At 37.1% G+C, this 27794-nt stretch overlaps 1 protein-coding gene across 1 annotated transcript; it reads left to right on the top strand.

Annotated features, from left to right (window-relative positions):
• The first annotated feature begins 1952 nt into the window (after positions 1-1952).
• On the top strand, positions 1953-26523 carry GLP2R (glucagon like peptide 2 receptor). The gene is made up of 13 exons (XM_066565602.1): positions 1953-2051; positions 8833-8926; positions 9490-9594; positions 10627-10748; positions 13362-13468; positions 14071-14227; positions 15291-15450; positions 15582-15642; positions 17646-17715; positions 18216-18304; positions 19367-19505; positions 24724-24765; positions 26215-26523. Exons 1-13 carry the CDS (start codon positions 1953-1955, stop codon positions 26521-26523), a joined length of 1554 nt encoding a protein of 517 aa, XP_066421699.1.
• The last annotated feature ends 1271 nt before the right edge of the window (positions 26524-27794 follow it).

Here is a 27794-nt window from a genome sequence, read left to right as displayed (position 1 = left end):
GGCTCTGTTTAATTGGAGAAATAGGAGAAATTTATTGGTTGGATCTGTCTAAATGTGAAAAAAACAAGGAGCAAATAGGTTTGTGGACCTTCCTTCAAGCTAGGTGTTATGTGTAGTGTTTTTTGCTGAATAAAGTTGAGAGGTGTGTAAACAGAATATGTGCAGGTAACACCAAGGCAGCCACGGTCCACCTGGCAGCTGCACCTTTGAAGAAAACACTGAACATCACAAAAATTCCAGTAAAAATTCACTGCTGGGAGCATAATTTTTTTTTTCACACTTAGATTCTCCCTGATCCTGCACTGGCTGTGCACATTTGACAAAATATGATCAAAAAGCATAAAACCAACTTTTAGTGAGCTGTTTTCTGACAGACAACAACAAGCTTCCTACAAAAAATTTTTCCTGTGTTTTAAAGTTTCATTTATTGGTTTCATGAGGTGTGTGTAAATATATATATCTGCATAAATATATAATTCTATAAATTTATATGTATAAATATATACATATATAGAGATATGTATATATATATGCATAAATATATAAATATAAGTATTGTATATAAATATTAAAGGTAACAGAAATATAAAATAAATATAAATATAAATATAAATATAAATATATTTGTATGAATATATATGTATATAAATATATATATGTATATAAATATATATGTGGATAAATATATATATGTAAAAATATATATGTGGATAAATATATATGGATAAATATTTACATATATAGAGACATGTATAAATATATATGCATAAATATATAAGTATAGTATATAAATATTAAATGTAAAATATAAAATAAAATATATAAAATAAAAATATATATTAAATAAATATAGATATACTTGTATAAATATATATGTGTATAAATATAAATATATAAATATATATAAATATATATATATGTGTATAAATATATGTAAAAATATATATGTGTATAAATATATATGGATAAATATATACATATATAGAGATATGTATAAATATACATGTAAAATATATAAATATAAATAGAAAATAAATATGGTATATAAATATTAAATGTAAATATAAATATAAAATCAATACACATATAAAATAATATAGGTATATTTGTATAAATATATATATATGTGTATAACTATATATGTAAAAATATATATATGTATAAATATATATGGATAAATATATACATATATAGAGATGTGTATAAATATACATGTAAAATATATAAATATAAATAGAAAATAAATATGGTATATAAATATTAAATGTAAATATAAATATTAAATCAATACACATATAAAATAATATAGGTATATTTGTATAAATATATATATATATATGTGTATAAATATATATGTAAAAATATATATGTGTATAAATATATATGGATAAATATATACATATATAGAGATATGTATAAATATACATGTAAAATATATAAATATAAATAGAAAATAAATATGGTATATAAATATTAAATGTAAATATAAATATAAAATCAATACACATATAAAATTAATATAGACATATAAAAATGTATGTATGTATGTATGTATGTATAAATATATATATATGTGTTTTTGTGGAGCTGGATTGCATTCTGGAAAAATCACTGGCAAAATTCCTGTGGTGATTCAAGGGACAGGATCAGCCCTTTCATGTTTTAATAGTTTTCTGCCTCCTTATTGGCTAATGGAGAAGCTGCAGTAAGCAGAGTTTGTGAAGTTTAGACTGAGCTCTCTCTGCCTTTAATCAGAAACACCAAAGCAGAGCTGGAGTCTAGCAAAGCAAAACACTTCAGGAGACTTCCTCACTTATTGGAAAGAGCATTCATGGAACAGTGGCATTCGTAAAAGAAGACACTTTTACTTCTTTTTTTTCTTTTTTTAATTAATATAATTGAACTTTAGAGTGAAATAGCAGCGAATTGGGGACAAGTTTATCCCAAAGGGCATGGTGACACTTCTTGCTCTCTATTCCAGCATGGGACTCTGGTCCAGGATAGCTCCAACCTCTGCCAGCTCCCTCATGGTGTTGTTCCTTGTGAAACAGGTAAGCTAATTCAATAATTAATAATGGACAGTGGCAAAGGGAGTTCCTAGCACGTAGCATTTTAAGTGTCACAAACAAAAAAGATCCTTCTGACACAACAATTTCTTTTTATTGCTGATTAGCCACGAGAAATAATGGCTGCAAAGCTGTAGAGTTTTATATCAGAACTCTCTCTGACTAGGGCATTTATTACCATTTTATTTTATTAATCCTCACTCATGCAGTGAATAAATTATGTTTACAACCGTTTGCACAATCATTTTTCATACCATTATTGATCAGCATTGAATTATATTTGTTTTTTCCGTTTTCCTACCAGATAAAAATACTGTTATGAATCACGTTTATTTTCTATTGGTTTTAAGCTGTTCTAAACCCAGCTTTGATTTGTTTTTGGCACTGACTTGTGAGCATTGAATCTCCAATTTGTGAAATCAGGCTGGTTTTGTTCTGCATCTCACCCTCATGCAGAAAGCAAATTAATCTGTATGAGATTTCTGCCTCTATTTCTTGTATAGATCCACTAAACATTTTTATTTTTATTTTTATTTCTCCCCTAAATCTTTACAAAATTCTAAAGACTTCTTACTTACCTTATAAATAGGAGGGGTTTAGCTACTTAATGAGAAAATATCTCAGTGTAATTCACTTCAAGGAAATTTTCATGTAAATTTTTAGTAATTCTTATTTATTTATTAATATCAATCTTGATTTGAATATTTTTTTAAAACAATGACTGATATTTGGTAAATTTCAATTTAACTGAATAAAATTCACAGATATATTTAGGGTTCATTTCTATGAAGTGTATGAGCGTCAAGACAATAAACTGAAAGCAAAAAGATATTTCTATCCACTTAATCTCCATTTTCTTGGGTTTCTAAGAAAGTGGGTTTGCAGCTGTTTGTGCAGTCAAGCCCATATCTGTGTTTCTAAAATTTTTATAAAGGAAAAATTACCAGGAGACAAATATATATTTTTTAAAGAAAATATTCCTAATATTTTATATAATTAAAATCCAGAACTTCTCTGCACAGAGCTTCTGTTTATAGGACTGAAACAACTCAGATTTGTGAGACACCTCAGCCAAAGCATTAGTTCCATCAATGCTGACAGAAAATCTCCCAAATTCTTTTGTGAAATCAAAATTTGCTAGACTAATCACAGTGAATTAATTTGTCATAGTGGTTCTTGCAATCTGTTTAAAGAAATATGTGCTGTATTTCATTATATTTTTATTTCATAAGAAGGAAACATTTAAAAGAATAATAGCCATAAATCTGTTAAAATATATAAATACACTATATCTGTATTTTCATAAATACGGAAATACACTATATCAAATACACTATATTAAATACATAAATACACTATATCTGTATTTTCTAGCAAAACCTCTATAGATAGGAAAAATATCCATCAGACTTAACCTGGATCAGGGCTGAAAGAATGAATAAATATTTTTCAGCTTTTATTTTTAGTTTATGCCTGAATTGAAGGGGCTTTTTTCTGTCCATAAGAGCATAGCCTGAATAAACAGAAACATTTCATTTCACTGCCAGCTTAGTATGAAAAATTAAAAGGGTGAAATTCTGACTGCACTGTGGTCAGTTATGAAAAACTTAAATTTAAACCAGTCTGCAACCAGATATAATCCATTTCCTAAATGAAAGCTTCAGGCAGCATTTTCTTCTGCATCCAACAAATGTCCAAAGAGTGGGGTCTTCTTGGTGCAATCTCAATAAATGGCCAGAGATTTCCAGGGAATTTTGATTAAATTTCCTCAAGGGTGAACTTCAGAGCAAGCAGGGGCCAGGCTGTCAGGCTGGGGCAGTTCCTTTTTTGCCAAAACCACTTCAGACCACCTGAAATGATGTCCAGTGTAGGGCAAAACACCATGGACTTTCTGAGCTTCTGTCTTAGACATGGGTGTTTAATTTTCCCTGTTTAAAAGCAGTGGCCAAATGGCAACTGAAATGCACCACAGATCAAAGGCTGCTGGTTTCCACTGGTTGAGATCATGGGAAATGTCCCTGGAAGTTTGTATTTCTGCACTGTAGCTAGCCCAAAACCTGGATCATCACAGAACTTCCCTGGGATTTGTAACCACAACCTTTGCTGTGGTATTTGAGGTATTTGTTGGGTGTGGCATTCACATTTTCTGAAAAATCCCTTCACCCAGGATTTTCCTCCTGGGAAGCTGAGAAGCTGCAGAGAAAAAAGAAAACAATTCTTCTCTCATTTGCTTCTCCTGTGCTTTGTTCCTTTGGAATGTGTTTGGAGATTGTTTATCCAACAGGTGATTGTTCCATTGCATTCTGCTGGGAGTTGTTTTCACTCTTTGCCAATCAGGGCCAAGCTGTGTCAGGACTCTGGAAAGAGTCACAAGTTTTTCATTATTATCTTTTTGGCATTCAGTAATTATTCTTTCTGTATTCTTTAGTATAGTTTAGTACAGTATTCTTTAATATAATACAGTATCACAAAATAATAAATTATCCTCTGGGAACATGGAGTCAGATTCATCCCTGACACAAGGGCACCCCACAAATACAATAGTTGGGTCTGTCAGAATGCAGCCAAAGGCTGTGTGACCAAAACAAATTCATCCCACAAATATTTACATCAGTAGTGACCAGGTCACTATTATATACACATATTTGGTCACTGTATGACCAAAACAAATTTATCTCCCAAGTAATTTATATGAAGAGTGACCAGTATTGGCTATGTGACCACCAAAATGAATTTATCTCACAAATATTTACATCAATCGTATTTAGGCATTGGCTGTGTGACCAAAACTAATTTATCTCATAAATATTTACACCAATAGTGACCAGGTCATTATTATATATATAAATATATATATTTAGTCACTACATGACCAAAACAAATTTATCTCACAAGTATTTATATGAAGAATGACCAGGCATTGGCTATGTGACCCCCCAAAACAAATTTACCTCACAGAAATTTACACCAATAGTGACCAGGTATTGGCTATGTGACCAAGACAAATTTATCTCACAGGTATTTATATGAAGAGCGACCAGGTATTGGCTATGTGACTACCAAAACAAATTTATCTCACAAATATTTACATCAATCGTGATTAGGTATTGGCTGTGTGACCAAAACAAATTTATCTTACAAGTATTCATATCAATAGTGACCAGGTATTGGCTGTGTGACCAAAACTAATTTATCTCACAAATATTTACACCAATACTGACCAGATATTGGCTGTGACCAGATATTGGATATTAAAACGTGCAGATTTAAAGAAATGGACAATTCCACCAGGAAATGATGTGGAACTGTCATTTAGACCTAACCTGCTCCTCACTCTTGTTGGGCGAACTTCCCCATGGCTGTGTGTCACTGTTCCTCAGTTCAGGAACATTCCCATGGCTGTGCATCACTGAGTTCCTCAGCTCAGGAACATTCCCATGGCTGTGTGTCACTGAGTTCCTCGGCTCAGGAACATTCCCATGGCTGTGTGTCACTGTTCCTCAGCTCAGGAACATTCCCATGGCTGTGTGTCACTGTTCCTCAGTTCCAGGAACATTCCCATGGCTGTGTGTCACTGTTCCTCAGCTCAGGAACATTCCCATGGCTGTGTGTCACTGTTCCTCAGCTCAGGAATATTCCCATGGCTGTGTGTCACTGTTCCTCAGCTCAGGAACATTCCCATGGCTGTGTGTCACTGTTCCTCAGCTCAGGAACATTCCCATGGCTGTGTGTCACTGTTCCTCAGTTCCAGGAACATTCCCATGGCTGTGTGTCACTGTTCCTCAGCTCAGGAACATTCCCATGGCTGTGTGTCACTGTTCCTCACTTCCAGAACATTCCCATGGCTGTGTGTCACTGTTCCTCACTTCCAGGAACATTCCCATGGCTGTGTGTCACTGTTCCTCAGCTCAGGAACATTCCCATGGCTGTGTGTCACTGTTCCTCAGCTCAGGAATATTCCCATGGCTGTGTGTCACTGTTCCTCACTTCCAGAACATTCCCATGGCTGTGTGTCACTGTTCCTCACTTCCAGGAACATTCCCATGGCTGTGTGTCACTGGGTTCCTCAGCTCAGGAACATTCCCATGGCTGTGCATCACTGAGTTCCTCAGCTCAGGAACATTCCCATGGCTGTGTGTCACTGTTCCTCAGCTCAGGAATATTCCCATGGCTGTGTGTCACTGTTCCTCACTTCCAGAACATTCCCATGGCTGTGTGTCACTGTTCCTCACTTCCAGGAACATTCCCATGGCTGTGTGTCACTGTTCCTCAGCTCAGGAACATTCCCATGGCTGTGTGTCACTGTTCCTCACTTCCAGAACATTCCCATGGCTGTGTGTCACTGTTCCTCAGCTCAGGAACATTCCCATGGCTGTGTGTCACTGTTCCTCACTTCCAGAACATTCCCATGGCTGTGTGTCACTGTTCCTCAGCTCAGGAACATTCCCGTGGCTGTGTGTCACTGTTCCTCACTTCCAGAACATTCCCATGGCTGTGTGTCACTGTTCCTCAGCTCAGGAACATTCCCATGGCTGTGTGTCACTGAGTTCCTCAGCTCAGGAACATTCCCATGGCTGTGTGTCACTGAGTTCCTCAGCTCAGGAACATTCCCATGGCTGTGTGTCACTGTTCCTCAGTTCCAGGAACATTCCCATGGCTGTGTGTCACTGTTCCTCAGTTCCAGGAACATTCCCATGGCTGTGCATCACTGAGTTCCTCAGCTCAGGAACATTCCCATGGCTGTGTGTCACTGTTCCTCAACTCAGGAACATTCCCATGGCTGTGTGTCACTGTTCCTCAGTTCCAGGAACATTCCCATGGCTGTGCATCACTGAGTTCCTCAGCTCAGGAACATTCCCATGGCTGTGTGTCACTGTTCCTCAGTTCCAGGAACATTCCCATGGCTGTGTGTCACTGTTCCTCAGCTCAGGAACATTCCCATGGCTGTGCATCACTGAGTTCCTCAGCTCAGGAACATTCCCATGGCTGTGCATCACTGTTCCTCACTTCCAGGAACATTCCTCCTCTCCAGGAATGGAACCCATTGAGCTGCCAGGTAGCCACGGCGAGGTTTCCTCTGCATTCCCTTGGCTGTTTAACACATTTGTTTATCAGAAACTGGAGTGTTCTTCCTCCAGCCCAGCAGTTCTGTCCCAAATGTGTCATCCCCAAGGCTCTGCCTCTCCAGATGGGGTTCACTGACCCACCAGTGTCTGAGGAATCTCCCCTGGCTCCCAGGATTTGGGGGCCTGCAGGAGGGAAACGTCAAGATGCTTTTTTTTTTTAAATTTATTTTGGAAACATGCATTCCTTTCTCATGGCTGCTGTAAATATTCTCTCCTTATCTTGCAAGCCCATCCACGGAAGAATGATTTTAGTTTTTCTGCTCCCTCAAGCTTCAAGTGGGTGTCTGGAAATGAGATGAGAGACTAAAAGCAGAGTACTGAGCAGACAACATTTACACAGTAAAAACATGCATGAAATAGTGATCCTGCCCAAGAGCTAGACACCAGAACCCTGTTCTTGTTTTGAAAGTAAATAAATATGATTTTCTTCATTAATATAAAAACTAACCATAGGTTTAAGGAACAAAGGTGAAGTCCACAGCCATATATTGTTCTGGTTATGTATCTCAGACAACATCAGGACAACCAGACATGTGTTAAAGGCAGTTTCAAAGAAAGAGTGCAGTCCAGACAAAAAGAAATTGAATTTTTCCTGGAGAACTGAAAGGCATCTTTTAGGAAAAAGATTCTTTAGAATACTTATATTTTGTTTGCTCTCCAAAATTTGCTCATTAGAATTGGCAACATTTTCAACCAATAATGAATTTTTCATTTCTGGTGACTTGTAGTAGCAGTAATCTTTGACTGCTCTGGCCTCTCAAAGCCCTGGTGAGGAGGCCAGGGGGTTTTATTGCACAGAGGATCATGTCCTTTTCTATGGATGAATAATGATCAGATCCCCATGCTAACACTGAGCTGTGAACAGCATCTCCCATTATCCTTCCTGAACTGCTTTGCTCCCAAAAAGGCATTTCTTCACCCAAATCACCAAGCGTTTTTGCATTTAATTCTTCTGGTTTTAGCCATTGCTTTCCTAAACAGCAATTATCAGCTCTTAGAGACCTCTGCAGTCAGATGAGGAGGTGTCTGTCATTTTATTGTGTGAGAATTCTAGGGGGCAAACACTCTTCTCACCTATGGACACAAGGGGAAAGCACAACAGTGCCCTGTTGAGCAAAAAGGGCAACATGGTGCAAATGGCAACTAAAACTAAAATTTACAGAAGTGTTTCTTTTAAAAAAAGTGGAAAAGAAGAATAGAAAGATGTCTATGGCACAGTTGCAGCTGCTGGTAAAAGAAGTGGTCTGTGAAATGCTGGGCAGAACAGAATGCACCAGAGGAAAGGTGTTAGTAGCAAAATAGCATTGTTTATTCATTACTGGCTTATTCAACTTTTTTTTTTTTTGCTCTATTGTTCAACCAGGTGTGCTTGACTGTCTTTAAATATATTCTAAAACCAAAAAGCCCTTTAGACTTTTCTTACCTACCATTTTTTCCTCCACTCTCCTCATTTCATTTTCACCTCTCCTCTTTCTCTCCTCACTCCTTTAGACTTTTTTTACCTATCATTTTTTCCTCCTCTCCTCATTTCTCCTTTCTCTCATTTTGGACCAGAATTTCTTGTAATGGAAAGCAATCTGTCATTTAAGGACTAAAAGGTTCTAACTGATTTTTCTCCTGTACAGTATTTTCATTCCCAGGCCAAAGGTTCTCTGCTGGAAAAAACCACGACTGGATGGAACAAATACAAACAGGAATGCTTGAAAATGCTGCAGGAATCATCTGTAGATAGTGGTAAGGAATTAAACAATGAAGGCATTTATTAAGGTTGATGAATATGCAAATATTTTCCTGCTGTATGTCTGTTCCTAAATGTAGAACAATTCACCTGACACAAATCTTAGCCTGAAGCCCTTGTTTATTTTCCTTTCTCCGTGGTCACACTATCATAAAATCACAGAATCACAGAGCACCCTGAGCTGGAAGGAGCCCCAAGGATCACCCAGTGCAGCTCCTGTCCCTGCCCAGACCCCCAAAAACCCCATCCCTGGCATTCCTGGGGGGCCTGGGCAGTGCCCAGCACCCTCTGGGATAAGAACAAATTCCTGTATTTCCCTATGTCCAACCCAACCCTCCCCAGCCATTCCATGGGTTCTGTCCCTGTCACAGGGCAGAGTTTGGAGCTGTCCCTAAGGAGGAATCTGCACACCCTGCTCGTGGTTTTAAGCAATAAACTTATCTCATACATAACATTTATCTGCAATATCTCATTATTCTGGAGCAGTTCAGAGTGGTTTCCATGACTGACCCTTGTCTGCACGACTTTTTGTAAAACTTTTATTTGCTTCTCTCCCCAGGAGTACATTGCAATGGGACATTTGATCAATTTGTTTGCTGGCCCTACTCACCCCCAGGAAATGTCTCTGTTCCTTGTCCTTCATATTTGCCATGGCTGGAAAATGGTAATGTGAAAGTGGTACTAAAATATATTTTTATATTATCTAATATATATATTAGATAATAATATATTCAATATAAATAATAATAGACTTTTTTATGCTAATAAGCATGAAGTTCCTATCTAATCTCCCAAACTGCTTCTGCTAACCATTTAGGACAAACCCAGCTCTTCATAATAAACAAAAGCATCTTGCCTCCATGGAATGGGGACTCTTTTTTTTTTTTTTTCTCATCTGAATTCCTACAAAAGGGAGATTTCTGATCACATTTCTTGGATGGTTTAAGGTTTTTTCCAGTGTCTAGCATTCATGCAGAGCTCCTGCTCCATCACCACAAACTGTGCTCCCAAAGCAATTTTCTGAGTTCTGAGCTAAGCAAAACAAGATATTCTGGTTTGCTATCACCCTTAAACAATTTCAACTCAAAAATGATTGAAACAGCTCAGGTCTGATCAGAAATAAACAGGTGGGAACTGTTGAGGACAACATCAAGCAAACACCAACCAGGGTCCCCACACCATTCCTCTGATGCTGTGGGCAAATTCCTAATTAGTTTAATTGGGCAAATTCAATGAAAACCAAGAAAAGTTCATCAGTTCACCCCCCCCCGCTGAAGGTGCACAGAAATGAAATATCAGCAGCATCAGATATTACAGAGAAAGATCACTCCCTGATCAAATCCTTGTGCAGTTTTGACTGCACAAACCTGGTCAATGAATTACCCATTCATGAGCTTAATGAGGAAAAATGAATAAAGAGAGATGTCTGTAGGCTTCTCTTTTGGATGTGCTGTGTGGATTTTCTTGTAAAAAACAGGTACATTCTGGGAATTTAATTCTGCTGGACTACGTTCCTCCTTTGTCCTATGTTACTATAAAAAATATATATTGACAAAGACAGAAGAAAAGTGGGTTTAATTCTTTTTTTGAGTATGGGTGGTGTAGAGTCGATTGTGGAGGTAGAAATCTTTCAAACATGTATGAAAAATGAAATCTCTATTTTGACCTTTCAAACTAAAACTCTGTTTACTTTCAGGAAGTGTAGGACATGTATACAGAGTCTGCTTGGATGAAGGGATTTGGCAAACAAAGGAAAATTCCACAGACATTTGGCGGGATAGTTCAGAATGTTCTGAGAAAAATCATTTCCAAAAAAATGTAAGTATGTTTTATATTACAGCTGAAAACTTTAATCTTCTTAGTCCTTTCTTGAGTAACTGACAAAACATTTCCATTTAATACCTGCAAAGCATCTTCAGATTTCATTTAAATTACCAGATGGAAAGCTGTTATTTTATTTATAAGAAGCAGAAAAGCAAATATTAGAGAAGGGGATTCCTGCTTTAGATGCCACATTTTCTGTTCACACTCCGGAGTTCACATGTGCTGATTTTCTCCTAAGAAAACAGAAAACCGCTGCAACTTGTCAAGCAAGTACCATCGCAGCATCTCCCCAAATCACACTGGTCTGTGAAAGTCAGTCAGCTCAGCTTCCCTCCCGAGCCTTTCAGCGTTTAATGAGCTGTTAATTGGTTATTTCAAAGTTAACTGGGCAGAGGCTGCAGGATTCCCCCTCAGCCAATGCCATCCTTCCTGTGTTTCTCATATTGCACCAGGCCAGGGGCTGGGCTTTATCAGCCAAACCGCTTTTACCCCAGAATTCAGAATTAGGTCTCTTAGGTAAGCACTATCACCACTGGTTTTTAATTTTTAATACTGACTGAGTGCTGTTTCTTACCTTATCAAGTAACACTGCTTTACTGATTTGTTATGAAGCATTATTGGTTTAGTAGCTCTGTGTATTACTACATTTTTACTAAGCTCTTTATATGGTAAGTACATGAATTTCCAAACTTTCAGTTTATTTGTGCAAATGTAATAAATATTAATTAGTTCTGAGAGATTTCCAAGGTTTCTTGACTATTCTGGACAGCTTATTTGATATTATTTCATCTTGTGTGACAGCAGACAATTTCTTTGAAAGCTTTAACCAGCTTTCCTACCAACACTAAATGTGGGCTTGTATTATTTTATTTAATTGAATAATTTTTAAATTCAATTTGTTTTGTTTTATTTAATTGAATAATATGGGCAATTTGTTTGTTTTATTTAACTGAAACCCCCCCAAGCTGTTGGAAATCACCCAGAACCAGCATCTTCACACATCAGAGGAATCAGCTTGGTTTCGTGTGCTTTGGTGTGGCAAAATTGAAACAGCCAAGATGATTACTTGAGATTTTCACAAGGTTTTTACCTGCTGGAACGTTTCCATGGAGCAGAGTGACCAGCAGCTGGGAATCTCCTGCACCCACACTGCTTTCCCTGGGCCCTTTCACCCCCTTCAAGAGTGATTTGGTTTTGTTTCTCTAATAATTGGAATTATTAGAGAAAACTGCTGGCAGGAAGAGAGTGCTAAAGTCCTGCTGCTGAGTAGTAGGACAAGAAAAATAGCAAAATCAGCGAGGAAATGACACAGGTTCCAAGAAAAGCTCTGTAGGCCAAATGTGGATTATGAAAGCCACATATTCTGGATCTCATGGGAGATGCTCTCCTTGGGCTGGAAGTTTGAAGAGTTGAGAGGCAGACATAAGCAGCTAAAATGGAAAAAAAAAAATAGGAGAAATAAATGTTAAATTAGGCAAATTGAAAGGAAATTTCTGCATGGCCAAGAGCTGGACTTCAACAATCTTTGTGGGTACCTTCCACCTCAGGATGTTTTTGATAATCTATGAAAGTGTGGGTAGTTCCCTTCCTTCTCTGAGGTCTCATCTGTCATTCAAAGACATTCCAGAGAGCTCTGATTTAATAATTATTAATTTTTCCTTTGAACTCAAGACAGAAGTCAGTCTGTTTCAACAGCTCCAGGCAGGGCTGGCTGCCAGCATTGTGCAGGCACAGCTGGGAGGTGGCTGTGTCCAGACCCCACACACAGGCTCAGTTACCTCTGATTTGGGCTACAAATGGTGTTTGGGCACGAGAAATCTGGGAATAGTCTGGGGGAGCCTTAGGACTTAAAAAGAAACTCAGGGTGCAAGCATCTTTGTCCCACACTGATTTCAAAAGGCAGTGCAGAGGGTGTTATTGTTGTTTTCTGAAAAATCCCTTCCCCAGCACTTTTCTCCTGAGAAGCTGAGAAACCTCAGAAAAGAAATGGAAACAAGAATTATCTGATTGCTTAGAATGTGGTTTAGAGGTTGCTCACCAACAGGTGCATCTTTGATTGGTTCCATGTGATTGTTTTTAATTAATGACCAATCCCAGTCCATCTGTGTCAGACTCTCTGAGTCTGTCAGAGATTTTATTATTCATTCTTGTCCAGCCTTCTGATGTCTCCTTTCTCTTTCTTAGTATAGTTTTAGTATAGCATTATAATATAATATAATTAATATAATATAATATAATCAGCCTTCTGAGAACTTGGAGTCAATTCTCATCTCTCACCTCATCCCAAAAACCCTCACAACACAACAACAATTAGTAACCACAACAATTCGTAACCTGAGCAGGGATCAGAATCCTGCCCTGGCTCCTTGAATGAATATTGTCTTTGTCAATCTATATTTTTTATAGGTACATAGGACAAAGTAGGAATGTGATCCAGCAGCAATAAATTCCCAGACTGTAGCTGTTTTTTACAGGAAAACCCACACAGCACATCCAAAAGAGAAGCCTGCATCTCCCTTTATTCAAAAATGTGACCCCAAAGTTCCTGAGCTGGGTTCCTGCCCTGTCCCCCTGCCCACATAACACATTTCTCTTCTTTGTTCCCAGGAAGAAGAACACAAACTGCTCACCACCCTACAGCTGTTATACACAATAGGATATTACTTTTCTCTCATCTCACTGGTATTAGCTCTGCTTATACTTTCTTTACTCAGGTGAGTAAAAATTCACATGCATTTTAAGTGTACAGAGCCCTGTACTCATATTCTTCTTATGAAATTGAAGTTATCATTTAGTTATGAATGAAATTATCATTTAGTTTCCAGTGTTCCAGTACCTGAAGGGGCTACAAAAAAAAAAACCAAACAGCTGGGGATGAGCTTTGGAAAAGGCCATGGAGTGATAGGACAAGAGGGAAGGAGTGATAGGACGAGAGGGAATGGCTTTAAGTTGAAGATGGCAGATTTAAATTAGGAGTTAGGCAGAAATTCTTTACTGTGAGGCCACCCAGACAAACTGCCCCATTCCTGGAAGATTTTAAGGCCTTGGAGTATCCTGGTGTCCTTGCCCATGGCAGGGGGGATGGAATGAGATGGGCTTTTAGATTCTTTCCAACCCAACCATTCTGTTGGTCCCATGTAAATCATTTGTATTTTTCCAAGGAGCAATACAAATGCAATTTCTAAGCAGAATGCATGGATGGCAACAATGTGAATAAAACAGTTGTTTTGCTGGGGTTTTGTTGGTTTTTAAAACTTTTCTTTCTGCAAATTACACATATTCTGGAGGATTCATACATTATTTTTTTCTCCCCCAGAAAACTTCACTGCACAAGAAACTACATCCATATGAATTTATTTGCATCCTTTATCTTGCGTGCTGCAGCAGTTCTTATTAAAGACTCTGTGTATTACAATATTTACTCCAAAAGACCAAATGATGAAAGTGGATGGATTTTATACCTCAGTCCAGAGGTAATGTGTTGATTCATAGCTGATAATAAATGTGTGCTTCTAGTGGTCACAACAGTTCCAGTTTTGGAATTTTCCCTTCACCATCAAGTGTTGAGGTGTTTGTAAGCTGAAGTTTTGATGATAAAAGTTGGGGTAGTCAACATGAAATCCTGATTGTAAGAGATTTCTTTTAAATTAATAGGAAGAACAAATTAATTAATTGTAATATTTAGAAACAGCCACTTAAGCAAAGCATCTCACACCTTGTAGCCTTTAGGAAGAAGTCTCTGTTTATTTGGCACAGATTATATATATATCTATGTCTATATATTATATAGATATATCTATATAATATATAGACATATATATATAATATAATATATATTATGTATATATTATATAATATTATTATATATTATATAATATTATCATATATTATATTATAGACATAGATATATATATTATAATAATATAATATTATTATATATATTATAATACACATTATTGTAATATATAATATGTATTATTATAGTAGTATAATATATGTATTATGTATATTATTATTTATCTATATATTATTATATATACATTATATATTATATAACTATATAATAGATATAATATATAATATGAATAATGATATATAATATGAATAATTATATATTATATTTCTAATAATTATATATTAGCTATATAAATGATAGTTTTTATATATTAAATAAATTGAATAAAGGCTTATAAATGTTATAATAGTAATTCTAATTCTAATAATAAATAATATTATTGTTATGTATAACAATAATTATAAATATAAATATAATTATAATAATATTTATATTATAATATATAATATAATATATAATTCTAATTCATTATATATTTATAATTATTATATTATAATAATAAATATGATAAATATTTATTATTTCTGTATGTTTTTGTAGGAATAGAGCTTATGCACGTCAACAAGGAACATTATCTGCAAGATAATGAAAGATAACTTTTATTTTAACAGCTCACCAGTAAAAACTCTCACATGCAGATCTTGACATCTACACTTACTCCTGGTTTCTCCTTCCTATAGATTGTAATCATCTGCAGGACTGCCCAGTTTTTCATGCATTACTTTGTTGGGGCCAATTACTTCTGGCTGTTGGTGGAAGGAATTTATCTGCATACCCTGTTGATAACTGTGGTGCTCTCTGAGAGAAGGCTGCTGCAGACTTACATTGTGATAGGATGGGGTGAGTCCAGAACTGCCCCAGCTCTGGTTTTCTTTTGCTTTGCTGAGTCAGTGGAGGATATTTTGTGAAGAAAATGAAAAAAAATCTACTCCTACAAGCTTGGCTGGAAGAGATTCTTCTTTTCTTTTCAGTTGTTCCAATCCTGTTTGTGGGCCCATGGGGAATAAGCAGATCCAAACTGGAGAACACTGGGTAAGTTATTCAAGAAAATGTTCTTTGGAATCCTGACTTTCTGTTTGCTTGGCTGCACTTGACACAAAAACAGACCAGCAAATTATCAGATTATCCAGCACCTATGGGTATTTGTTACACTTTCAAGGTTCCCTTTAGTACTCTTACATTAAAAAAACTTTAAAAAAATAATAATAAAAAGACTTCTGGGAATTTTCAGATATTCCTTATGCATTTAGTAAGGAGTAGAATGAACTTTCACTGTTCCTGAAGTGTTCATCCATTTCCTCCTATTATATATATAATATATAATAGGAGGAAATTGATATTTATATAAAATATATATATGAGGGAATATATATAAATGAGGAAATTGGATATTTTACCTCAGTCCATAGGCAATGTTTTAATTCATAGCTGATAATAAATGTGTGCTTCTAGTGGTCACAACAGTTCCAGTTTTGGGAGTTTGCCCTACAACATCAACTGTTGAGGTGTTTGTAAGCTGAGCTTTGGATGCTGGGATTTTGTTGATGAAAGTTGGGGTAATCAAGATGAAATCCTGATTGTAAGAAATTTCTTTTAAACGAATGGGAAGAACAAATTAATTAATTGTAATGTTTAGAAACAGCCACTTAAGCAAAACAGCTCACACCTTGTAGCCTTACTAACCTGTCAGTAAGGAGAGGAGGCCAGTGCTTTCCTTGGAAAAGGAAATCTACACTACAAAGGAAATCCACCATCTACACTTTGAGCTTATTTCATATTCACTGCCACTTTTTAAAGAAAAAAAGTAATTTTTCATGGAGGCTCATGACCAAACCTGGTAGTGATATTTAGTGAGGGCACCAGGGACAGAAACATGGGCCAGCAAGCACCAGTTCCTGCTCTGAGTGATGCTGTTGGTGACAGCCCATGAACTTTGTGGTGAAAACTGCCAATCACTTGTTTTTAGAATTTTAGAAGTTTAATAGTAATAAAATGGTTATAAAAAGAGTGATATAATTAGAGTAATAAAAATTTTGACAATTTGGGTTTAGGACAATATGAGACAATAGAAACAAAGAGATAGGGACAGTCTGGGTTCCTCTTTCTGGGCAAAATAAGCCTGAAAAAGGACCCACATTAACAGAGGATTAACCCTTAAAACCAGCAGCCTGTTGCATATTCATACACCTCATACATGATGCATAAATTCAATTCAAACAAAGGATTCTGTCTGGGCATTGTCAACTTCTTCCTCTGGATCCTCACAGCTCTTCAGGGTATAACCTAAAACTATATTTAACACACACCATTTAAGAAAATTAATACAGCATCACTTTCTAACATAACACATATTATACTCATTTTAATATTTGCAAAAAGCCAATCATAAAATACACATTTTTCCCATTTGTGCTTTATGTATGGAATCTTTTGCTCTCCTCTTATTTTTTGTGGTTTCTGGAGAATTTTATTTGCAATGCCAACATGGATAATAAGCAAGATCCAAGCCATAACTATGGTCTTACAGAGTCAGATAAATTCTAAATGACAAGCCAAGATCCTACAGAACCTCAGGATAATTAGCAAGAAGAAATAGGACAAATCAGAGGGGTAAAGCAGGAGAAAAAGAGACAGCTGCAAGGAAACCGTGTGCACATTTTTTAGCAGATCAAGAAGCACAGTCACAGTTCCCAGTTCATTCAGTTCCAGTCTCCAGTTTCAGATTGATAATTTAGGTAGGATTAATTCCATTCTGAGGGTTTGGTGTCGTGTTTTGTGGATTCAAAGGCTGAGTTTGCCAGATGGTTCTGAAATTTATGGTCCAGGGAAACCTTTATCAACATTGATGCTGCAAGTTCTTCAGAGCTGCTGGTGAAACTCTTCCGAGTTTTATTCCATTTCTTTTGGGGGCCACCTGAAAATGTTGAACTTCACCAAGTTCCTTTTGAAATAGACAATTATGTGAGCATTCTAACTCTTTTTTTTCTTTTTTTTTATTTCCTATGAAAATAATTATACTTTAAATTATTCTCCAGGTGCTGGGGAACAAATGAACACATGGGGATCTGGTGGATCATCCGAGGACCAATGTTGTTTTCCATTGCAGTAAGAATTATATAACCTGTATTATTTTTCCCTCCTTGGTCTTTGTAATTAGTGCCATTTTTGTCCTTCAAAATTTTGGAACAAATAAGGCACAGTTTCCTACCACAGAAATATCAAAATAATATTTCATGTTTCAATAATTCATATTTCAATAATTTCACAATATTTCAATTTTCACATAAAGTGACAGAAGGGATAAAGTTTTGCTCAAAAAATGAGGAGGCAGGATTCTGTGTTAAAAACATGAAATGTGATTTTGTAGAGGAAGATCGTGTATTGAATTATATGCCAGGCTGAATAAGGCAACACCAAGTTACTCAATTTTGCATATTTAGTATGTTACAATAACCTGATTGTATTCCAAGCTCAACCCAGCTGCATTCCAGTTATTTGCTGGCAGGTTTTGCAAGTGTTTAATATCAATTATACATTTATTTAGTTGTTAACTGATGAGTGCAATAACGTTTGCTCTAAATAAACCAAATGTGTTTTTCTTCAAGGTTAACTTTGTCATCTTCTTAAAAATTCTCAGAATGCTGATTTCCAAACTGAAAGCTCAGCAAATGACCTTCCATGACTACAAATACAGGTATGTAACAAATGACCCAGAAGTCCTGATAGTTTTTTTCCTTGAGTTAGGTCTGATGAGCTCTTATTGAATTTATCTCACTTGAGATAGCTTAGCTACTGTGAATGGTATAAAATTAGTAGGATGGTTTTTGAGGTAGTGTTGGAAACAGAAAAGCTTTAATAGAGGGCAAAATAACAAAGATTTTTTAGAGAAAAACTGAGCTAGAGGTAGGAGATTTTTGTTTTTGTTAAAACACTCTACAAACACTCTACAAACACTCTATTTCTATTGTTCTCTTATTTTCCTCGTGAATAATTTAGATTTTTTGGCCTCTGTCCAGTTGGGTAGCTCTTGGTCTGAGGTGAAGTTTTAAAGGTGTTATGAGGTGTCTTTTTACTAAATTGAGGAGAGAAACTTTTGGGCTTTTTGGTTTTTTAAGTAGACAAAGAATAATTTGGTCACTTTGTTAACAGAGGGTCCATTCCTCCAAAGTCTTGGCCCCTTTTTAAACATTTTGTCACATCAAAAACTTAACAGATATTCAGAGTATGGGAAATAGCTATATTCTGAATAGATATTCTGAATATTCTGAATATTCTGAATAGGCTCCACAGACATTTCCATATCTGGGAGCAAAGGCAGCTCGGCACCTGTGCTGAGTTTTGGGGGCATTTTCACAAAAGCTTTTCTTTTTTCTTTCTTTCTGAGATCTCTGCCCTCAGGTATCTCCTCTCACACCTGTGGCTCTGCTGCTATGACAGATCTTTCCCTTTGTCACCAAAATTTGGGAAGAAAACTAAAAACCCTCTAGAACTATGTTTGTAGCCTGATAGAGAATTGGAATTGCTTTATTCTGGCCAGGATGTGCCATGGAAAACATTTCATTTACACAAGCCTTTTAACTAGACTTTTCAGAGATTTATGCACACATTATTCTCAAAATCACAAAACTGCTGCTACCATTCCAAAGTCAGAATATTGAGGGCATGTTTTTGGAATAATTTCTTTGTCTTTGAGCTTTTGATTTCTGTCAGCAAGGATGTTAAAAAATAAACAGTAATCAAACATTTTCTTTTTAAGATTGGCAAGATCTACGCTAGTGCTGATTCCATTGTTGGGGATCCATGAATTTGTATTTACCTTCATCACTGATGAACAGGTGGAAGGACTTTCAAGACATATAAGACTTTTCATTCAGCTGACAATGAGCTCATTTCATGTAAGTTCTGAAAATTCTGGTTTTTGTGTTTTGCAAATATTGTTTTTAGGGTTCATAGATCCATGTGCATTTGCTGCTCACCACAGTTACAGTGAAATCTGATATAATATTAAATCCCAACCTACAATATCTCTAAATACACTGTTGCAGTGACAAGATAAATCATTCATAAATAAGTATGATAGTCCCAAACACCAAAAAAAGGAGTTTGACATTTAAGAAAAAAAAAGGTGTCCTCTAATAGGCAACAGCTCATCACAGACCCCTAAAATAGGATTAAAATGGTTCATTTAAAACACTCCCAGCCAAAATCACAGCCATGAGAATGTCATCCAAGGCTTGGGCTCCATTTTCCTCAAGGTTTGTTCACCTTACCTGCAAAGTGAACACTGCCAGATGCACACCCACAGAAGTGCTGTACACCTGCATCCATTTCCAGTCAGTTTTAGGAGAAAATTTGTCAGAGCCCTCAGATGATGGAACAGAAAAATGGAGCAGCATCTGCAGGTGGAGAAGAGGTTTCTCACCCACCCAGTCAGGAGTGTTTTACAGTGTTCAGGCACTTGGCTCCTCTTCAGTCCCCCTGTGGCAGGTTTTGCAAGTGTTTAATATCAATTATACATTTATTTAGTTGTTAATTAATTAATATCAATGTTAAAATAAATATTAATTAATTATGTTAATTTAATATCAATTATACATTTATTTAGGTGTTCACAGGGGTTCCAGGACGAGGGAAGAGATGAGAATCTTGACTCCATGTTTCAGAAGTCTGATTTATTATTTTAGGATATATATTATATTAAAAGAAAATGATATATTAAAACTATACTAAAAGAATAGAAGAAAAGATTTCGTCAGAAGGCTTGAAAGGAATGGAATGATGATAAAATCTTGTGACTGACCAGAGAGTCCAAGCCAGCTGGGCTGTGATTGGCCATTAATTAAAAACAACCACATGAGCCCAATCCCAGATGCACCTGTTGCATTCCACAGCAGCAGATAACCATTGGTTACATTTCATTTCTGAGGACTCTCACCTTCTCAGGAGAAAAGTCTTAGCAAAAGGATTTTTCATAAAATATGTCCGTGACACCCCTGCCTTTATCTTCATTTTGCTACCACATAATGTTGGGGTTTTTTCCAAACTGTTGTGTTATACTGTGACTGCTGCTATTTGCAAATGTGGTAAAATAACAAAAAAAAATGCAGCTTGGTTACTCATATTATCTATATGCTTGTTTGGGTTTGTGAATGATTCTACTGAGATCTCATTTGGGCTCTTTTTACAAATTATTTCTATATTAAATGATTAGTGTTAGTTCAAAGTCCAGCTATATTGAGTGTTATGGCCATTTGGAATTGCTGTTTTTCCTTTGAAACGGATTCAGATAAACACCTTAAAAAATCCTACAGACACCACTTGTTTTCAACCAAAATCCCAAAATTATAATTTCCATGGTTTGGCTTGAGCAGCAAAAGCTGAGGCGAGGGAGGGCGGGCAGCTGTGGATCTCAGCTGCAGCACTGTGGGGTGAGGGAGCCACATTCCAACCAAACCGAGTTCCAAGGAGCCCAGAGCCCAAGGTGAGCTGGTCTGGAGCTCAGGGTGATTCTCAGATGGTCGCTCATGCCCAGCCTGTGCTCCCTGGAACCGTCTGCTCTCCTTTGCCAAGCACGGGGCACTGGCACAAACATCTCTGCCTGCCTGTCTGCAGTGCTGCAGCCCTGCTGAATATTGAATTTTTGAGAGACTGCTAAAGCTGTCCTGTACCCACATCTCCCTGCCCTGCCAGGACAGCAATTTCCAGATCTTCATTTGCTGCAAAGCCCAGGAATCTCTCTGGCTCCAGTGGCTGCTCCTCAGCAATTCACAGCCCTGACACTGCTGCCCTCTTCTGCAGCCTGAGGCCACCTGAGCCTTCTTTTGCTGCCCTTTCCCCACAATTTATCACAATCCTGGGTTTTTCCCTTTGCATAAATGCACCTGTGCTCTGGTACATGTGTGCATCGGTGTTTTGGCACTGTTATTGAGGCTGTAATTTAAAATTTACACCACAGCTTGAGGGGAAAAAGGTCCCAGTGACAGCAGAAAATTCCTGGAGAGCCACAACCCTGAGGAGCCTGCTGACATGGTGTTCACAAAATCCCAGGATTATTTGGGTTGGAAGGGACCTTAATGTTGGAGTATAAGTTCCTTGGTTAGAAATATCCTTACTTGGAGAGGCTGCAGTGCCTAGATGTTATTTTAAAAGTGCAGAATCATTTTAAGTGAAGATTTTATTTACTGGCTTGTCCAGAGAAATCTGATATATAAACCAGCTTACTCATCCTTGCTAAAGAACACAAACTTCATTCCTTTTAGAGAAACGTGCATGAGCTTGGCAGCATGTCATGCTTTAGAAGCAAAGCTCCATTAAAAAATACCCAGAGATCTCAGCCAGTGTTTATTGCAGATTCTCTTTTTTAGCTGCAGCATTATTTATGAAGGGATTAGCCAAAAAGCACATAAACTGTACCCAATTACATTTGTTTAGTCTGTAAATCTTCTCAGTAGTTTAAAAAGGCAGTTAAACTGTTTTGTTAAAGAAAAACAATTATCCCTGGGATCCCAGCTGAAGGTTTAACTCAAACATTTTCAAGGAGCACAAAATTAAATTCTAAATAGGAGTTCTGTTGTAGGTAGGATGCTGATTTGCCTTAGGAAATGGGGAAATCTAAACATCTTGGCTCCCTTGTGCATGGAAATTGTTTCCCTCAGGAAAAAACACTGGTTTCTGGTGGAGAGAACCCAGTTATTTGATGAGTAATTTCTCACATTCCAATCGTCATTAGAAGAGCTTTGAAGAACTTTGAAGCTTAGGTGTGCATCTGTCCTTTCCTGTTGGTGTTTCTGCTAAGGAGCATTTATTTATTCTGAATTTCTGATTCTCCGTTTTCACTCACACTGGGAGAATTCTGAAAACGTGTGTTTGACAAGTCACAACACGTCGGGGAGCTTTCTAAGTGTGAAGATCAATTCACTGGGAGAAACATGAGTAAGCATTAAAGAAAACAGTATTTAATGAGGTGAGCATCAAATGTAAATAATCAGTGAAGTTTTCCACCTTCTGGGGGGGTTTTACAGCGCTTGTCACTCCTGCTCTGGCCCTGCAGCAGCAGGGAAGGAGATTCCCAGAGGATTTCCAAACTGAAACCAGCCCAGGGAGCCTCGCAGGCAGCTGAGCCTCTGCCTTTCTCCCAGTGCCCATCACCAGGCTCAGGAGTGCAATTTAAATCCTCTCTCTGCTTCTGGTGAGGCCAAATTTACAGTTTGTACCCATAACAGGAATCCCCCAAACCACCCAGCAGAGTCAGGAACTTTCTACCCCCCAAAAAAGAGAACTGCTTCAAGGAGCAGGAGAAGCTCTGCATAAAAAGTGGCTTTTTAAGCTTGTAAATTTGTATTTAATATAATATATTTAAATATTCAAAATATTAGATGAAAAGACATTATATATTTATGTGATATATATGTCACATAAATATCATCTATTAATATCACCTATTAACTCTATAATCACCTAATATCATTAATTTCACCTATTATTAACACCCATTTTTAACTCTATAATCACTTATTAATATCACCCATTAACTAATATTGCTTATTATTAACACCTGTTAATAACACCTGTTAATATCACCTATTATTAACTCTATAATCACCTATTATTAACTCTATAATCTATTATCATTAATATCAGCTATTAACTAATATCAGCTATAATTAACACCAATTATCACCTATTAATATCACCTATTATTAACTCTAATTAACCATATCTTCCTACATTAACCCAGGTGAAGCATGAAAAATGACAGAAATAAAATACATGGAGACAGCAATTTTGTTTGCTGTTTCTCCTGTCCCCAATTCCAGTGGTGTGGCAGATAAACTGCACATATGCTGAAGGAATTAATGACTCCAAATTATTCAGGACTGCTGGGAAATTAACAGCAGGCTCAGAAGGCTGTTGGTTAATTTTAGGTATAATGAAAAATGTTGAAGATTCTGTGTATGTGGATTTCTTTTTAAACTTTTGTCTGAGCAAAGCCGAAATATTTCTGGAAAAATGAGTGTGGGAACCATCAAATGCTGTCAGCTGAGTTGCACCTTTGTAGCTGTGATATAAATATTGCCTTGGGACTCAGAGTATTTATTCTCTTTATCAGAACTTGTGTCTCAGATGCCTTTAGACAACCAAAAAAGGGCATTTCCTGAAGCAGGGGGAATGAATCTGCATCTCTGTGGGGCTGAGATGCAGCCTGTAAGCTGCTTTGGTCTGAGACCAAACCCAGACAGAAAGAGGCAAATGGAAATTATAATTTTGGGATTTTGGTTGAAAACAAGTGGTGTCTGTAGGATTTTTTAAGGTGTTTATCTGAATCAGTTTCAAAGGAAAAACAGCAATTCCAAATGGCCATAACACTCAATATAGCTGGACTTTGAATTAACACTAATCATTTAATATAGAAATAATTTGTAAAAAGAGCCCAAATGAGATCTCAGTAGAATCATTCACAAACCCAGACAAGCATATAGATAATATGAGAAACCAAGCTGCATTTTTTTTTTATTTTACCACATTTGCAAATAGCAGCAGTCACAGTATAACACAATAGTTTGGGAAAAACCCCAACATTATGTGGTAGCAAAATGAAGATAAAACTGGGGTTTATAATCTGTAAATATTATATATACATATATGTAACAATATATAAAAATTTAATTATGTATATATTTTATTTATCATTATATATAAATTATATATATAATTTATATATAACGATAAATAAAATATTTTTATATTTTAATACACATACATACATATATATATTTACAAAATATATAATAGTTATATATAATATATATATTTAAATATATAAAAATAAATCTATATAAATCTATATTTATATATAAAAATATAAAAGAAATTTATAGTCTTCAGCATCTGCACAAAATGTGCCCTGCACTTGCCAAGGAACTGCCCAAAAACAAGTGACTGGGTACTTAATTAATTAATAATAAATAAATAAATGCAGGCAACCAGTTTCCTTCTTGAACATTAAGGAGCACGGTTTATATTTATGGTTTTAACACTAATGTCACCTTTAAATTAGAGCTTCAGGTATTTCCTGCACACTGACTTTTTCCTCTCACTCCTTTTCTCTTACAGGGATTTTTGGTAGCAGTTCTCTATTGCTTTGCTAATGGAGAGGTAAGACTCAATGCTGTGAGAGAAGCTTTTAGCTCCTTTTAGTAAAATGCTTTTAGTTCATTTTAATACATTTTAGTAAAAGGTATTAATGCAAAATGTATTAATGACACCAAGAAGGATGAACACACTGACCAGCTCTGCTTATTGAGAGCATTTGTGCATTCTTTTGAGCTGGTAAAATTGTTTTGAGTGAAGAGAACAGCAAGAACTACCACAGGTTTGGACTCAAATGCAAAATATTCTGTCTTCTTGTAGTTTAAAACCATGCCCCTCCTTGTCCTATCACTATTTGCATGTGTAAAAATGTCTCTCAGCTTTTTTGTCTGTCCCCTTTAGGCACTAGAAGGGACTCTAAGATCTCCCCAGAGCCTTCTCTTCCCCAGGCTGAACAACCCCAGCTCTCTCAGCCTGACTTGCTGCAAGCTACCCTGGACAATGATGTTATCTCAGTTCATTTTAAATGTTTTCTACACTGAATCTGTCTGCTCTCCCTGACATTTGGCCCAGGTGCAGACTGCCACTACTCACACACATCAGATTTGCCGAGGAAAAACTTTCCTGAGTCAGGGTGAAGAGGTTGGACTCTTCAGATTGATTTAGCAAACAAATCTGTTCCCACCCTACGAGCACCAGGTGCACCCAAACCCTGTAGGGGAAGATGAAACAGGAAAGCCTTATCAATATGATTGCCTGGCAAAAGATTTGGAGAATATGGAAGCTATAAGTGAGATTGAAATGAAAGCAAGCTTTGAGATCCCTCAGTTACTGAACAACTGGGAAACAATGGTGTGGCTGCTGAAGGTGATCCCCTTTTGATGGAACAACACCCTCTGCTTGCAGACAGGCCCAAGGGGCAGAGCAGACCCTACAGCTTGGCAGAAGGGGCCCAAAGAGGAGTTTTTAGGGTTTAAAACTACTGCAAAAAGTAGTTTTTAGGGTTTCCAAAGAGTAGTTTTTAGGCCCAAAGAGTAGTTTTTAGGGTTTTTTAGGGTAACACAGTATGGTAATGTAATGATTCTTATAGGCTGTATGGAAATGCTACAGGATTTGCATCTTGTACTAGATTGGTGAGTGAGAATTAGAATATTCAATACAGAAGAAGATTTATTGTATTGGAACAGGAACCTTGCTTTCTCATCCCCTTTACCACGCTCTTGCCTTCTCTCTCTTTACCTGTCTCTTCTCTTTCCGTGTCCAAGCTGTGCTGGCAGCTCCAGCAGGGCCCTGCACTTGGCCCTTTGCAATAAACCACAAATTCCAAGCCCTGGCTTCAGGGATCTCTGGTCCCCATCCATCCTGACCATCCCACCCCCCCATTCACTCCTACAAATCCCCAAAGGGGCAGGAAGCTCAGCACTTCACAGCTCCTCTCATTTTACACCTGGGATTTGTGTCAGTGAGCAGCAGGTGCTCACATGCCATTACATGATTATTTTCTCCTCTCCTCAGGTGAAAGCAGAGCTGCAGAAGCACTGGTCCCGTTTCCTGCTGGCAGATCCCTTTGGCTGCAAGCTCTGCTTTCTAGGGGAAAACATCAAATACCTCAGGAAATGTTCCCAGAAAAGGCAAAAGCAGCACCTCAGCAGCAGGCACCGCCGCTGCCTGGAGGTGAGCACGCCCTGGGAGCTGCGGCTGCAGCAGAGGCAGAGCCCAGGGGCCAAGGCAGGCCCTCCCCAGATGAGCATGTCTGACAGCAGCGAGGGAGAGGTCACCACTGCAGAGACCACCGAGGAAGTCTTTGAGGAAAGTGAAATTTAGGGAGCCGTCCCCTGGGGCAGCAGCAGGGCTCAGGAAAAGGGAGCGTTCATCTCTCAGCTGCACCCGTGCAGAGCTCTGAGACGGAGCAGTTGATGTCCCAGGCGTTCCAGGTGTCTCGGGCTGAGAAAAATGAGATTTGTCTGGAGGGTGCTAAGCTGTGTGCCTGGGAGAAGAGGTCCTCTGGATGGAGCATTTTTGCATTGAGCTGCCATTTCTGTAGCATACACAAGGAAGCAGGATGAGCTCTGGAAAGCAGCAGGCTCTGGAGACACATTTTGTCAGCTTCATCCATAAGTGACTGGCGTGAGTCACAGCATGAGAAGTCAATTTTTCTCTTTCATAGGAGTGGATCATAAAAAGAGAGATCCGTGTGAAAGACTCCTTCCTTCACAGACTGAAATCTTGCCCCATCCCAAGAAAAAACACCCCACTTTTAGAACAAACCAGACCAAACACACACACATATACATATATAGATATGCATCTGTATATATATATGCATATATATATTTATATGTACATGCATATATATATATACACATACATATATATATGTATGTATCTAGATATAGGTATATGTGTGTGTGTGTGTATATATATATATATATCTATATATATATATATATATATATATATCCAAAAAAACGAAAAAACAAACTTGGGAAAAACCAAGCTTTTCCTTGCATTTTTGAGCATCTTCACTTAAAGATAAATTTCCATTTACTGCTGGAAATGTCATTATGAGATGAAAAGCCAAAATACTTCCATGGAATGTGCCCAAATGAAATGTTCTGATACAATTTTTGTTATTTTTGTTACCTTTTTTTTTTTTTTTTTACACAAGTCACTGTGACTTCTGGTTTGCCCTACATGTGTCCTTAAGGACAAAACAGTGGTGAGTGCTGCCTCCACCTTCCTCCCAGGGGACCCAAAATGGATAAAAACATGGAATTGTGACAGCACCAACAGTATTGCAAAGTCATTCTTCTTCCATTTAACAAGAGCCATGGTGAAGTTTTATTTCTCACATCCAAACTCATCCAGAGACCTATGAAATGCAATCAAGTTTATCAAGAATATCCTATCAAGAATACAATAAATATTCTATGATTCCACTTCCAAACCTTACCAATGCTTTGCTGATTATTTATCCGGCTACAAAGGTTTAGCCATGCAACCTGTGGCATTTATGCTCTTCTATTGCAAAGAACAGATAAATTCACTGACTAGCACTAGTTCAAGAACCTATTTCTGGCACTTTAAAAAAGTAT

The sequence above is a fragment of the Molothrus aeneus genome, chromosome 25 (genome assembly GCF_037042795.1).
Source record: "Molothrus aeneus isolate 106 chromosome 25, BPBGC_Maene_1.0, whole genome shotgun sequence".
In the NCBI taxonomy this organism is placed as follows: Eukaryota; Metazoa; Chordata; class Aves; order Passeriformes; family Icteridae; genus Molothrus; species Molothrus aeneus.
The sequence above is the reverse complement of the archived record's forward strand: the minus strand, read 5'-3'. Positions and strand labels throughout refer to the sequence as shown.

Bases quoted from the DNA above. Each gene is read 5' to 3' on its own strand.
- GLP2R (XM_066565602.1), top strand. From the start codon at position 1,953: ATGGTGACACTTCTTGCTCTCTATTCCAGCATGGGACTCTGGTCCAGG. The intron at 8,927-9,489 runs GTAAGGAATTAA...TTCTCTCCCCAG, and splicing joins GGAATCATCTGTAGATAGTG to GAGTACATTGCAATGGGACA. The intron at 13,469-14,070 runs GTGAGTAAAAAT...TTTCTCCCCCAG, and splicing joins CTTATACTTTCTTTACTCAG to AAAACTTCACTGCACAAGAA.